The sequence below is a fragment of the Scyliorhinus torazame genome, chromosome 8, assembly GCF_047496885.1.
Source record: "Scyliorhinus torazame isolate Kashiwa2021f chromosome 8, sScyTor2.1, whole genome shotgun sequence".
Taxonomy (NCBI): Eukaryota; Metazoa; Chordata; class Chondrichthyes; order Carcharhiniformes; family Scyliorhinidae; genus Scyliorhinus; species Scyliorhinus torazame.
Window position 1 is genome coordinate 190,934,687 of NC_092714.1, and position 13,652 is coordinate 190,948,338.

Genomic DNA, 13,652 nt, shown 5'->3' on the forward strand with positions numbered 1-13,652 from the left:
TCCCCTGTCTTGGGCTGACAGAATCCAATCCGTGAAAATCCTGCCGTGTTTTCTGTTTTTATTTCACTGCTTACCAGTGTTTTTATCCAAATCCTTTTTTCAGGGAGTGGAGAGACTGATTTTGAGATTCATTTGGGAGGAAAAATAGCCAAGATCCGGAAAATGGTTCTCCAGAAAGTTGGGGGCTTGTCCCTACCGAATCTGTCATACTATTATTGGGTAGATATTATTAGTTAGAGTAGACAGGAAGAAACCTTTCCCCTTGGTGGAGGGATCAATGACCAGGTGGCATAAATTTAAGGTAAGGGGCAGGAGGTTTAGAGGGTATGTCAGGAAAAACCTTGTCACCCAGAGGGTGGGAGTCAAAACATTTAAGAAGTATTTAGATGTTCACTTGTGATGTCAAGGCATACACAGCTATGGTCCAAGTGCTGGAAAATGGGATTAGAATACTTAGGTGGTTGTTTTTGACCAGTGCAGACAGGATGGGCCGAAAGGTCTTTTCTGTGCTGTAGACCTACATGATTCTGGCAGCATTAATAGCACAGTGGTTAGCACTGTTACTTCACAACACCAGAGTAGCAGGTTCGATTCCAGTCTTTGGATTCTGTCTGTGCGCAGTCATAATGGTCATAATACTGACCTCGAGGACCCCAATAAATATCTTCCTGCAGCCCAAACAAACAACTTACTCTGTTTCCTGTCACTTAGCCCAATTTTTTTCCCATGTTGCCACTGTCTCTTTTATTCCTTGGGCTTCAACTTTGCTGACAAACCTGTCAAGTGGCACGTTATCAAACACCTTTTGGAGATCCACATAGATCACATCAACCGCATTACCCTCATCAATCCTCCCTGTTTGCTCAGTAAAAAATCTAAGCAAGTTAGTGAAACAATTAATTCTTAACTCCATACGGCCCGCATACATCTAAGTGACAGGTAACTTTGTCCCTGATAATTGTTTCTAAAAGTTTTTCCACCACCGAGGGTAAACTGACTGACTTGCTGCACTTATTCCTACATCCTTTGTGAACAATGGTGTAACCTTTACCAATTCTCCGGTACTCTGGTCCCATCTAAGAACGGTTGGAAGATGATGGCTAATACCTCCACAATTTCCACTCTTACCTCCCCCGGTTAACCTTGGATGTATCTAATCCATTCTTGGTGACATATCAACGTCAAGAGTAGCCAACCTTTCGAATGGTTCTGGTTTCTACATTTTTAGCCAATCCTCTGACTGAAACTTCTTGCTTCACTACAAGTTTAGTATCTTCTTCCTTTGTAATGATAAATGCGAAATACTAATTCAGTAGTACAGCCATGCTCTCTGCCTCCATGTCCACATCCTTTATGGTCCCTAATCAGCTCACTCCCCATTTACTTCCTTTTTACTACTTAGATGCCTAGAAGACTTTTGTATTACCAGTTATGTAAGCTGCCAATCTTTTTCATACACTCTCTTTGCTTCTCATTTCCTTTTACACTTTCCCTCTGAACCTTCTTTTGTCAACTTGGTTCCCACTTGCACAATGAACATGACATTTGTCAAATGCACCCTTTTTCATATTGATCCTTTTCACATCATTTTAGATGTTGTAGGCTCCGTTGTTCTAATTTCACTGAATAGGGCTCAACATTGTCCATATTATCGCTGTGCTTTAAAAAAAAATCACTTATTGTCACAAGTAGGCTTCAAATGAAGTTACTGTGAAAAGCCTCTTGTCGCCACATTCCGCCGCCTGTTCGAGGAGGCTGGTACAGGAATTGAACCCACGCTGCTCACCTGCCTTGGTCTGCTTTAAAAGCCAGAGATTTAGCCCTCTGTGTAAAACCAGCCCCTCAAACATGTGTGGTCCCAAGTAACACCTTAGTCAAGAACTGGCAACTGAATCAAATGGGGCCAAGCGAATTCCAATGGCAAGTCATGGGCTGTAACTTTAACTTGTATTTCCTGGTGGGGAAAGGATTGGTCGACTGTTACAGATTTTCTTTGCAATCTGTATTCTCCAAAAGAATAACTCACTTACCATATCATCTGTGATGTTGAAATGCAAAGCTCCAGCTGCAAAATACGCAAATGCTCCAGTGTTAACAAAATACTCCGACAGTCCAAGGATCAACATATGGTCGGTGGCATTTGGGAGGTCAAATGATTGTGCAGTAAACGGAGAATCCAAATGGTGTTGGACATCATACAATTCACCCTAAGGAACATCACAGAAGATTCTCAGTAATGCCAGAACTGATTATTATACTATTGATGGCTGAATAAGCAGAACCACAAGAAAAAGTGAGCAGGATAGCATGTACCAAACAACTGAGTCCCAAAATGTAATGCTACGATGATGGTCATTGCAAATTGACTCACCAAAATATTTTACAAAGTAACATTCAATTATTGCATGATATTCAATGCAAGTTGCTGTGTACTTTAATATTTTGAAGTTTTTCATCATTAAAGATATTACTATTTTAGTCAATATGCACTTGCATTTTTGCTGTACCCATATTTGTATGGTTCCTAAGGGGAACTTTCAGTGTAGTTTTCAGGGCAAGTTAGATTAGAGGTTAGAGGACAACTGAGCTATGATAGACTAAGCGGGAGAAAATGGATTGCGACTTAGAGGGACGATCAGAAAGGAGGAGAGTGGGGCTGGAGTAGAGCAACGAAGAGTTGAGGTTGAAAGGAAAATGGGATTAGATGATGAGAGGGAGACGACGGGAGGTAAGGAAGGGCGGGAGGCGATGGAGATGAGGGAGTTGGAATTCAGGCATAGAAAGAAAGAAGGGAGATGGGGTCAGTAACGCAACAGGTTTATAGTAATTCATGCTATTTAGAACCAGTGGTCACCAAAGGGCGGAGGAGAGACACGCCAGAGAGCGGGGATTTTCTGACCTTTTTTTTTTAAAGTAGCTCATTATGTGCAAAACTTTAAGTAAGATTTTTTTGTCCTAATTTTTGGAGGTACTTACTAAAGTGCTAAAAAGATCAAAACAGTGTGCAAATGAAAGCAGTGAGTTGCATTGCACTCAAAGTACATTAATACTAATTATAGTAGCAACAGCGTTTGATACTTGATACATGTTTGTGATTTTAAACGGAATTTTATCATCACAAAAAGTAATAATAATTTGAACGCAATTTGAAATGAAATGTTGCAACCTTATCAGCATTTTTAATGTATCATAAATGTTCAATGTAATTACAAAAGATGCTTGGGAGAATGCAGAGCAGATTGGGAGAGAGTGACAGATAACACAGATAGCCAGAAACTGAAAAAGAAGTTGTTGTGAGCAGAAAAGGTGGAATGGCACAGTCTGTTACAGGTAAGCACTTCTCTTTGTTGGTTCATGTTTTTGAGGGTGAGTGTCTAAGTATTGTGTGTATTTTTGATGGTGGACATAAGTGTTTAGCTGATTGGTTTGTTTAATGTAAGTGGTTAGGGTTAAAGGTATTGCATGTTTGCTAAACAATTAAATAGCCTTAAAGCTGAAAAGAAATTTAAAATAAAGAACTAACGAACTGAAATAACAAGATTGTTGGAGCTGCTGCATTAACAGATGTGCCACGTGAACTCCAGAATCCTTTGAGCGCTCTGGAAAAAGACACATGTAGGAAGTTCCCCTAACTGCTTGACCTCAAGCACAGTCATTTTGAGCTTCACGTGCAGCTACTCTCACTCCAGGAAGCTGAGAGTTTTGTGGGTGATTTGTTATGCTCTAGGTGTAGCATAAGCAGCTTCCTTGTGGTGCACTTGACAAAGGAAGGTTCAGACGTGGAGATAACTACAACACGTTTATTAAACTATTTACAATTCTGTTACTCGGGTTCAACACTACTGCTAATCCGACTATAGCTACCCAGACTGACTAACCAGTCTGCCACAATCCACGTGGTGGGAGTGATATTGAATCAACCCTGTGTCTGTACTCACTGACTGTCTCAACTGAAAAGAGGCAGATCATGTGTGTGGTGACCTTTATATACGGGTTGGCGTAATGCCCTCCTGTGGTCGTGTCACCTGTGTGTGTATCGTGAATGTCCATTGGTCGTGTCCTATCTAACTGATCTATTCTGTGAGAGAGTGTGTGTGTGTGTGTGTGTGTGTGTGTGTGTGTGTGTGTGTGTGTGTGATGTCTCTGGTGCTCCATCTAGTGTCTAGCTAGCCGACATGTATTTACATTAACCCCTTGTGTATTTACAGTGATGCACATCACCACATCTGCCCTTTTTTATATGTTACATATTTTCTGCACACTTTGAGAAAATTGAACAAAAAACAGGTAGATAAGTTAAGGTATGTACAAGTCAGGGGAACAGTGATTAAACAATAAGTCCAAATCATTTGTGTGAGTCCAAAGACCATCAATCATCATGGTCAAATGTCTCTCTTGGTTATGAACGCCATCAACGTCCCTGTGCCCCAGGAACCAAGAAGTGGTCAAATCACTTCGCTGTCTGATTTGGAGTCCCTTTCTTTTTCGATGTTTGTGATGGTGCTGTCAGGTGGCATCTTGTAGCTGATAAGGTGTTGACGTTGAAGAGGTACCATCAACAATATCATTCGAGGTCATGGATGTGCCATATGTTAAAGTTGGATAAGACTGTACATACTGGGTTTGTCCAGCATGAGCTGTCATTGGCTGCACTGCTGGTGTGGAAAAAATGTGTGGATATAGCTGTGGTGAATATTGCTGTATTCCTCTTGGACTGTAGCCGCTGCTGGTTATTACTGACCCAGTGTAATTGTTAAGTGATCCATCTCCTGTCATTGTGGCATCTGCTGTCACCCTGAGCGTGCCATCACTGAGGTTGTGGCACTCCCTGTCTGGAGTAAAGTCCGACTTACGTGAATCAGAGTCGGCGTTTGGTTGCTCCCCATCTGGAGCCTGGTCTGCTTTAACTGAGTCAGCGTTAGTTTGTTGATGCTCCCCATCCGGAGTCTTAGCAGGTTCACTGGCGTCAGCTGAGATTTCTTGAAGCTGACTCCAGTGAAATCTCCAGTGAAGTCTGGAGTCGGAACATGCAGGAATGCATTGACTTGTGGAGAGGTTCGAGCGAAGGAGGGTGGAAGTATCGTGGTGTCACCGGAGTCACCAGTGGTCTCACAGTGATCGAGTGCCTCTGTACACACTAGCTGAGGTCTGTCACTTTGCACATCTTGCATGGGAAGTGGGATGCTGTCGTCACTCGTCTCACATACCGTGGGTAGAGCCTCAGTAGCTGCTTGTTGTTCACTTGGGTTGGGTAAATTGTCAGAGTCTTCCTCAGGTGGTGCAAACAATGTGGGTGGACTGTCATTGTCTTGCTGTTGTCCTTCATTTGGGCTTGGACTGTCATCGTCGCTTTGTTCATCACTGTAGCATGATAGACCGTCATGGTCGTCCTGCTGTGCACTGGAGTGTGGTGGACTGTCATAGTCTTCTTGCTGTTTACTTGAACTTGGCAGACTTGCATCATCTGCCGCTAGTTGGTCAGAGGAGGTTGCTAGACCCTCATGGTCTTGTTCCTGCAAGGACTGCGCTCTGGAGTCTTGTGTTTCTTCAATCGTGGAGTCTGTCCACGAGCTCGCTGTGGAGGTTTGTGACACTGGAGTCACTTCTTGTTCATGCAAGGACTGCGGTGTGGAGTCTTGCGTGTCTTCTATCGTGAAGTCGGGAACCCTTAGCGGTGCGTGTACCCCTGGCAGGCCGCTCTCTGTGGGCTTGTACTGCTCTCGGTCTCTTGGTGTCAGGCCGCAGCATAATTCTGCATGCACAAGTCGGGATGTTGTAGATGCTGGGCTGAAGATCCTCAAATACGAAGAATGAATCCGCGTCTGCATCGGATTCAGTCCGGGGGTCGCCATTTCTAATGAAAAAACCTTTGATCGAGTCGTAGTCTTCTAGGACCATATCATCAATGTTTGCGTCGGAGCTGGCATTGGGCTCGCGAGGTCCAGAGAAAATGTAAAGGTCGGTTTTGAAGTAATCAAGGTCGGAATCATCGGTTTGGGTGTAGGTAGCTGCTTGTTGCAGGGTTCTTCGGAGGATCATTTCATTTCCTGGTTCAATTTGAGGCATTGTGCTGTCATTCCAGGTGAAAAAAGGTTGTTTTACGGCTTTAAAAGATTTTTTCTTTGATTTGGGACATTTCCCCTTTAAATGAGTGTGTGTGTGAGAGAGATGTCTCTGGTGCTCCCTCTAGTGTTTAGCTAACCGACATGTATTTACATTAATCCCTTGTGTATTTACAGTGATGCACATCACCACAGTGGGTAACACGTTTCACATGGTGGTCAGCCACAGCGACTGAGGTGTCATCTGTGGGCAACCACCAGGCAGGCAGACTAGAAGGAACAAGACGGGAAGTGCAGGGCAGCTGGGAGTCTGGGAGGAGTGCTCACAAACCAATGTTAAATGTGGGAGCAAAGACGAAGGCAAATCCAAGGCACTGTGAGTGATTCAGTTGCACAGGGAGGCAGAAGAAATTGTAGAAATGCAGTTTTTACAGGGAATCAATCTGCACGATAAAAAAAGACATGTTTTCAGGAGCAACAGACTTGATCCAGAATGGTGCACTTGCAAGGTATATACATGAGTAGCATTAACCAATGAAGGTCATTCTGTGATGGCAAAGGAATCAATGAAGCTGCAGCCCAATGACACAATCAAAAATCCCAGGCTGACGCCAAAATCGCAGCAGATGCCGATTTGAGGCCAAATCACGATTCTCCATCACCTCAACAGCGGCGTCAATGCGTACAGGAACGCACGTACAGTATACACTGTTTGCATATCATTAGAGGGCTCGACCCGGTATTCTCCAGAGCCTTCGCGATTCTCCTCCTCTGATGGACCGAGTTCACGATGGCGCAGTTCGCTTGTGCTTTTAAAAAGCATGACACCGACAAGGTGGCTGCTAAGGGAGAGAGAGAGGAGGTAGGACCCCGAGAGGCGGGACTGGGGGCTGCCGGCCCGGACACTGGCCGGGCTGGATGGCGTCGGGGAGGCCCTGCCAGGGCCGGGGGTGGGGGAAACTGAGTGGCTGGGATGAGCCCCCACGGGACTAGGGCAGTGCCCAGGCACAGACCGCCATGACCGTGGCCATCTTGTTGCACAGTCACTGACCACCCTTGGCTCCTGGTTCTGCAGAGTTACACCGCCCCCCCCGCCCCCCCGGCCATATGAGTGCCCACACTCCCCTCCCGCCACCCGCGCCGAGCCCCCCACCCGACCACCACCCACCGGCGGCCCAACATCTGTGGCAGCCTGTACGGGGGCAGCGGTGCATAACCCTGGCGAGGGCAGTGCCAGCTAATGGTACCCCTGGCATCAGGGACAGGCACCAGGGCCAGAAGTTCCCATTGTGCCAGCCACCGACGGCAGAGTCCGCAGTGCCAACTGGGGCTATTGAACCTGGTTGGACACAGGGGTACGCACCATTCTAACATGTTGGCCTTTCACCCCTGCAGGCATTGGATATTGGAATTTAACCAGTAATGGTGGATTTCCTGCTATTCGTGCAGCCCTGGGGGATGCCTTGGGGTTGCCCCTGCGGCTGCATGAGCGGACGCCGCTTGAGGAGGAGAGGGAGAAGCTGCAGCAGCGGAGATTGCCAAAGAGGGACAGATGGCAGCCGCCCAGTTTGGACAGCCGGCCAACCAACAGGCCAAGGAGGAGGATGTGCCAAGGAGGCGCTGCATGAGGCTTTGTGTGTACTTGCACCGCCTGTCATTCGGGGACCTGCTGGACTGCGCATGCCGTTGAAGAATCTGGCTGAGCAAAGAGACAATATGACATATCTGCCATATGATGGCACACCTGGCACCGCTGGGGAATAGGGGAAGACACCCGCGCCCAGTGGCCATCAAGGTGACGGTCGTTCTGAAATTTTACACAATGGGGTCCTTCCAGGCGCCGAGTGGGCACCTGTCTGGGATCTCACAGACCTCGGTGGACAGCTGCAGCTGCACCATCACGGAGGCCGGATATGCCCAGGTGGCTCAATACATCCACTTCAATGTGACCGAGCCCACCAGGATGCCCGGGCAATGGGGTTTGCTGCCATCGCCAATATGCCCCGGGTCCAGGGGGTGGTCGACAGAATGCATGCCCTCTACGAGCACCTGCAGATGACAGGCCCCTCTACACCAACTGAAAGGGGTTCCACTCGATGAACATGCAGCTGATATGTGAGCATCAGCTGTGCATCATATACATCTGCGCCCAATACCAGGGCAGTGTGTACAACGACTTCATCCTGGCGCACTCGACGATTCCTGACATGTCGAGAATCCACACCGGCTGGGGGGTGGGCTCCTGGGTGACGGGGATTATCCACTGCAGTCGTGGATGATGACGCCTATCCAGAGGCCACAGACAGACCTGGAGACCTGCTACAATGAAGCCCATGCAGCACCCAGGAGCATGATCGAGCGGTGCTTCGGCATCCTGAATGATGCGGTTCAGGTGCCTGGACCACTCTGGAGGGGATTGCCAGTATGATGCTGAGAGATTGGCTCACTTGCCAGCCTGCTGCATCCTCCACAACATCGCCCAGCAGAGGGGCGATGTGTTGGAGGAGCAGCAGGAAGGGCATGGCATGGGACCCTGGCAGGCACGGGAGGCCGCACGATGTGCGCGCCAGGGCCAACGCGCATGGGGGCTCTCTGATCGCCTCTCGGTTCACCGACTAGGGGTAGAGGCACAGACACTGCATCCCAACATCACACCCCCTCATTACCGACCCGAGACCATCCCCCAGCCTGCAAATCCCTCCATGATACATACCTGTCACACTACAGGGCATGGACCCTGGGTTGGCCATAACAGGGGTCTGGTCCATGGGATGGAGGATGATAACAGCCTGCTCTGTGATGAGCTCCGGTGCTCCGCATCGTTTGACAACGACTGATTCCTGCCCACGGTAGCACTTTCCACCGCCCACCTGGGCGATCCCTGCATGCGAGCTGGCCATTCCATTACATGGTCCCATTGGATCCCTGAGATGTCGGGGTTGGGGATGGTCAGCAGGGTGGGGAGCCCAGGCCACCCATAGGGTCTGGCCATTCCCCCCCCCCCCCAGCCCAGGGGGTGGTTAGCTGGTGGTCTGTGGCCAGGAGACGTGGCCATGCTGGCTGGGATGGGTACCGGTATGTGGGGTAGGGTGGGAATTCAGCCGCCCTCTGGGTTGGGAGGGTCGGCTATGGGTGTGTGGGATGCGGGTTAGTGCCAGGGGCACAGTGCTGCCTCGTCTGCCTGGCTACCCTGAGGAGGTCATGCAGTTTCTTCCGGCACTGTTGACCGATCCAGGCGGTGTTGCTCATGGCGCTGGCCGCCAGGGTACAGGGTCATTCGCCTCCTTTCCAGGGAGGGTCTCCAGCTCGGCATTGGTGAAGCTCGCCTTGCTGCCATCTTGTTGGCTGGGATGGTGTGCATGGGGAGTGAAGTGTGTATATGCGGCTGCAGTTTTTCAGCCTCCTGAGTGTCAATCATGAAAACGGCAAAATCTCGTCCCATTTCTCATTGGAACCGATTGCGTTCGACGTAGAGCAGGTGCTAGCCCCTCAACTGTAGTGGAATTAGTCCAACTGTGGCACCTGTTTTGCTGTCGTGAAAGTCCACGAATTCTGCTTTGGCGCCAACACTTAGTCACAGTAACGGAGAATCCCGCTGCCCATCTTTCCAGACACTTATTGCTGAGGTGGATGGGTCCAGCCGGGAATTATCCAAACCCCCACTGCCCACCTCAAGGTTGAAAATCCAACCCAACATTCCCAATAATGACGTTTTATCAGAATTGGAAAAAGTCAACAGATGTAACAGGTTTTAAACAAATACAGAGACCAGGAATTGGGTGAGGAGGGTGCAGTGAGGGAGGAGGAAGTGGTGGAAGAACAAAAGGGGAGCAAGGCAGAAGAAATTAAATGATAAGAGGGGATGATGTACAAGATCAAAAGGGTAGTAATGATACAAGTAAAGAAACAAAGGGTTTGTCTAAAGGGGCTGTAAATAGCAATAACAGAATCATCAGCAACAGTTGCTGTTTGAGAAAATAAGAGCAATAGCTATGATCACAAATGGTAAAACTCAAAAGTTGATTACAGAAATTTGTAAAGTATTTAATTGTAAGATGAGTAGCTCGAGATTCTATCACATTAGGACTCTTAAGGTCAAGGCCAGAGAGTCAAGAGTGAGTCAGGAAAAAAAGAATTCATATCGTGGTTGTCATAACCACCGGACATCTCAACGAGCTTTGCAACCAATTAAGTACTTCTGAGCTGTAATCCTTGTTAAAATGCAGGAAGTGCAGCAGCCAATTGGCACACAGTAAGTGCCTATGAACAGCAATATGATCATGACCAGATCATCTTTTTTTTGTGATTTTGATTGATGGTCAACTTCCCAACAAAATAGTGTTGTTGAATCTTTCACATCCACCTGAGGGGCCAGACGGAGCCTTGATGTAAGCTTTCAGCTAAGAATAGCACCTAATGTGTAGTGTGGAGTGTGAGTCTTGATTTTTGTACTCGAGCCCTATACTGGGACTTGAACCCCAAACCTTCTAACTCAGAGACGAGAGTGCCACCAGGTGAGCCATGTGAAATGACAAACATTTGGAAGATCAGGGTCACACTTGGGGACCGAGCGAAGGTGTTTTGCAAAATTATTGCTCAAACCTTGCTTCGTGCCTTGGTATGTTTCAGTTCATACAAATGTTCTGGGCATCATGGTCTCAACATTGCACAGGCTTCATCCCAGCATTTATTGTAGGATGATACACGTCTGTTGCTTTTCTTCAACACAGACCATTCTGAAGTATTTGAAGCCAGTGATTGGCAGGGGTCTTTGCCACTCTGGGCACATCCAGGGTGCCCACGCGCACCAAACTTCTTGCAACTCCAGCATTTAGAGGCGGTTGCACGATTTCTTCCCTGCTACCCTGAAATTATTGTTGTGTACTCTCTTTGGCTCCTGTCATCATGGAAAAGAAACAAAAAGACTTCTATTTTGGGGTTTGATGCTCTATATCAAGCCTAGTTTCCCTCCGTGAGCATCACTTGCACCATACCCCCATGAAGATTTGACAGCACATCACACTGGGTGTAATGACTCTCAACTACTGAGTGTTTCCATCCATGACTAATCCCCCCTTTGCCCTACTAGCCTTGTGGCTTGACGTTCCACTGAGTGGAAACTTCTGGTGTCGGCCTCACCTATTTTTAGATCCTATCGTTACATTCTGACAGAACGATCATGTCGTTATGGCCCAATAAATATTTTCTAAATGCCATATTTATACAATAGAAATGTTAAGAAATTAGTTTTGTCCAGGTTAGTTCTATGGATTTAACGCATTTCCAGCTATTTTAGATGATCTGAAAGCGCTACAGAAAAATAGGTTTTAAAATAAGTGCCCATGTGTGTGAAAGCGCAAGTTTGGGGAAACTGAACCCGACTCAAGGAAATGACTTTCTACTCAAGGGTTGATAGCATAGTATTGTAACTTTTGCCAGGTGTAGCAACCCTACCTTAATGGGGAGATCAATGGAAATAGTTGTGATTTCTGGCTCTCCATCCAATGAATAATCAAGTTCTACATACTGATCCAGTTGCCGTGAAACTGTGAAATAAAATAGTACAAACTGTAAAACCTGTGGAAGCCAACAACATAAAAACTGAATATTTCCTGTCTTATGGAGTGCACTTACTATTCAGTGTCAGGATGAAGCTTTCAAGCTTTCCAATCATATTTCTAAACTCTGAGCACAGCTGCATAATAAATACAATGAATAATTAAAACCATAAGGAGAAAGATGCATGGAGAAATTCACGGAGATTCTTTTCGGTACTTTTAAAATTCTAACTTCAGCTTTTCAATTTAAGGCATTCTGCAATGGATTTACAAGAAAGTATGGAACAAGAAAAACACCAATTTCCTTTTGCCTTAAAATCTGCTTGAGTTCCTTCACTCCTCTTTACAACTCATTAAATCTGACAAATACTTTGTGGATGCATGTTCCCAGCACAGGGAATCACGCTAATGCTCTCTGTGTCTTAACATGCACCGAAGTTCCATTCACACTTCACCGCTCAGATTATTGACTTACAAGTGGGCTCCAGGCCCACCAACATGTCAGTTTTAAAATTCCCACCCTTTGTTCAATTCCGCCTGTGGCCTCACCCTCATCTCTGTAACTTCCTCCAACCCTATAGCACTCCAAAGATATTGTATTCCTCAAACTATGACTGCTTCATCATCCCTTTCTTTCTTGGTGTACACCTTTAGGCCATCTCAGCCCTGAACTGTGGAATTACCTTTCCAAACTTCTTCACCTCTTCACTTGTCCCGCCTTTTTAGAGTTAGACTTGTCTTACCTATTTGACCTAACGTTTGGTCACCTGTCCTGAATGTCTGCTTCCTTGGTTTAGTATCAATCTTTGTCCAATTATGCTCCTTCGGTGCCTTTTTAAATTAGAGACGTTATCATAGAATTTACAGTGCAGAAGGAGGCCATTCGGCCCATCGAGTCTGCACCGGCTCTTGGAAAGAGCACCCTACCCAAGGTCCACATCTCCACCCTATCCCCATAACCCAGTAACCCAACCCAACACTAAGGGCAATTGTGGACACTATGGGCAATTTAGCATGGCCAATCCACCTAACCCGCACATCTTTGGACTGTGGGAGGAAACCGGAGCACCCGGAGGAAACCCACGCACACACGGGGAGGATGTGCAGACTCCGCACAGACAGTTACCCAAGCCGGAATCGAACCTGGGACCCTGGAGCTGTGAAGCATTTGTGCTATCCACAATGCTACCGTGCTGCCAATGCTAACGTGTTATATAAATACACGTTGTTGCTCTTCTTGATTTTCTATCCAAGGACAGATGATTAATTGTCTGATATGCACTCCAGGTGGGCAAAGGGCCTTGCAAGGACAATTGGGAACATTAGCTTTCTCTAGTCATGTGTGACTCTTTCCGAGTTTCCCAATATCATTGTATCATTTGTTAAATACCGTGACAGTGGGATATACCAGTTTACATATGGTTTTGACAATACTTTATATAGACTGCACATATTATTTGCTTGCAATTAAATCAGTGACCCAATAATAATACCCAACATTTATTGGGCTTTTCAATTTTCTGCTACAAAAGCTGTGTTAAGGTTTTCAAATTTTGGGCAATTATTATATCTAAATATTTTTATTGTCTCAAATTATTTAGCTTCATTTTCCTTGAACTTTCTTCTCAGGGTTGGCAAGGCCATTATTTACTGACCATTCCTAATTGCACTGAAAAGCTAGTCATGGGCCTTCTTCTCAAACCACTGCAGTCTTTGTTGGTGGTGATTTGATATAACTGAATGGCTTGCTGAGCCACTTCAGAGTCAGTCACATTGGTTTGGGACACAGGCTGCGTAAAAGCCAGACCAGGTAAGAACGGCAGATTTCTTTCCTTTGGATACACTAATTGGAATTTTACAACAATCCGACAGCTTTCTGATCACTTTTCCCGATTTCCACATCTCTAAAAATATATTAAATTTCATGAAGGTCCGTGGATTGATTTGAACTCATTCTCTGGATTAATAGTCCAGTAGTATAACCATTAAGCTACCATACCTGCATCAGCTTGCTTGCATTTTTTTAGAATCA

The 13,652-nt window shown here is 46.4% G+C and overlaps 1 protein-coding gene across 1 annotated transcript in view; it reads right to left on the reverse strand.

The window, feature by feature from the left end:
* LOC140428309 (bactericidal permeability-increasing protein-like) overlaps nt 1-13,652 on the reverse strand; it is a 117,763-nt gene that overhangs the window by 82,014 nt on the left and 22,097 nt on the right. The window contains exons 8-10 of the mRNA XM_072514646.1: nt 11,697-11,757; nt 11,517-11,608; nt 2,031-2,207 (exon numbers count right to left, since the gene is read on the reverse strand). Coding sequence (XP_072370747.1) covers nt 2,031-2,207; nt 11,517-11,608; nt 11,697-11,757 — 330 coding nt within the window. The remainder of the gene's footprint in view (nt 1-2,030; nt 2,208-11,516; nt 11,609-11,696; nt 11,758-13,652) is intronic.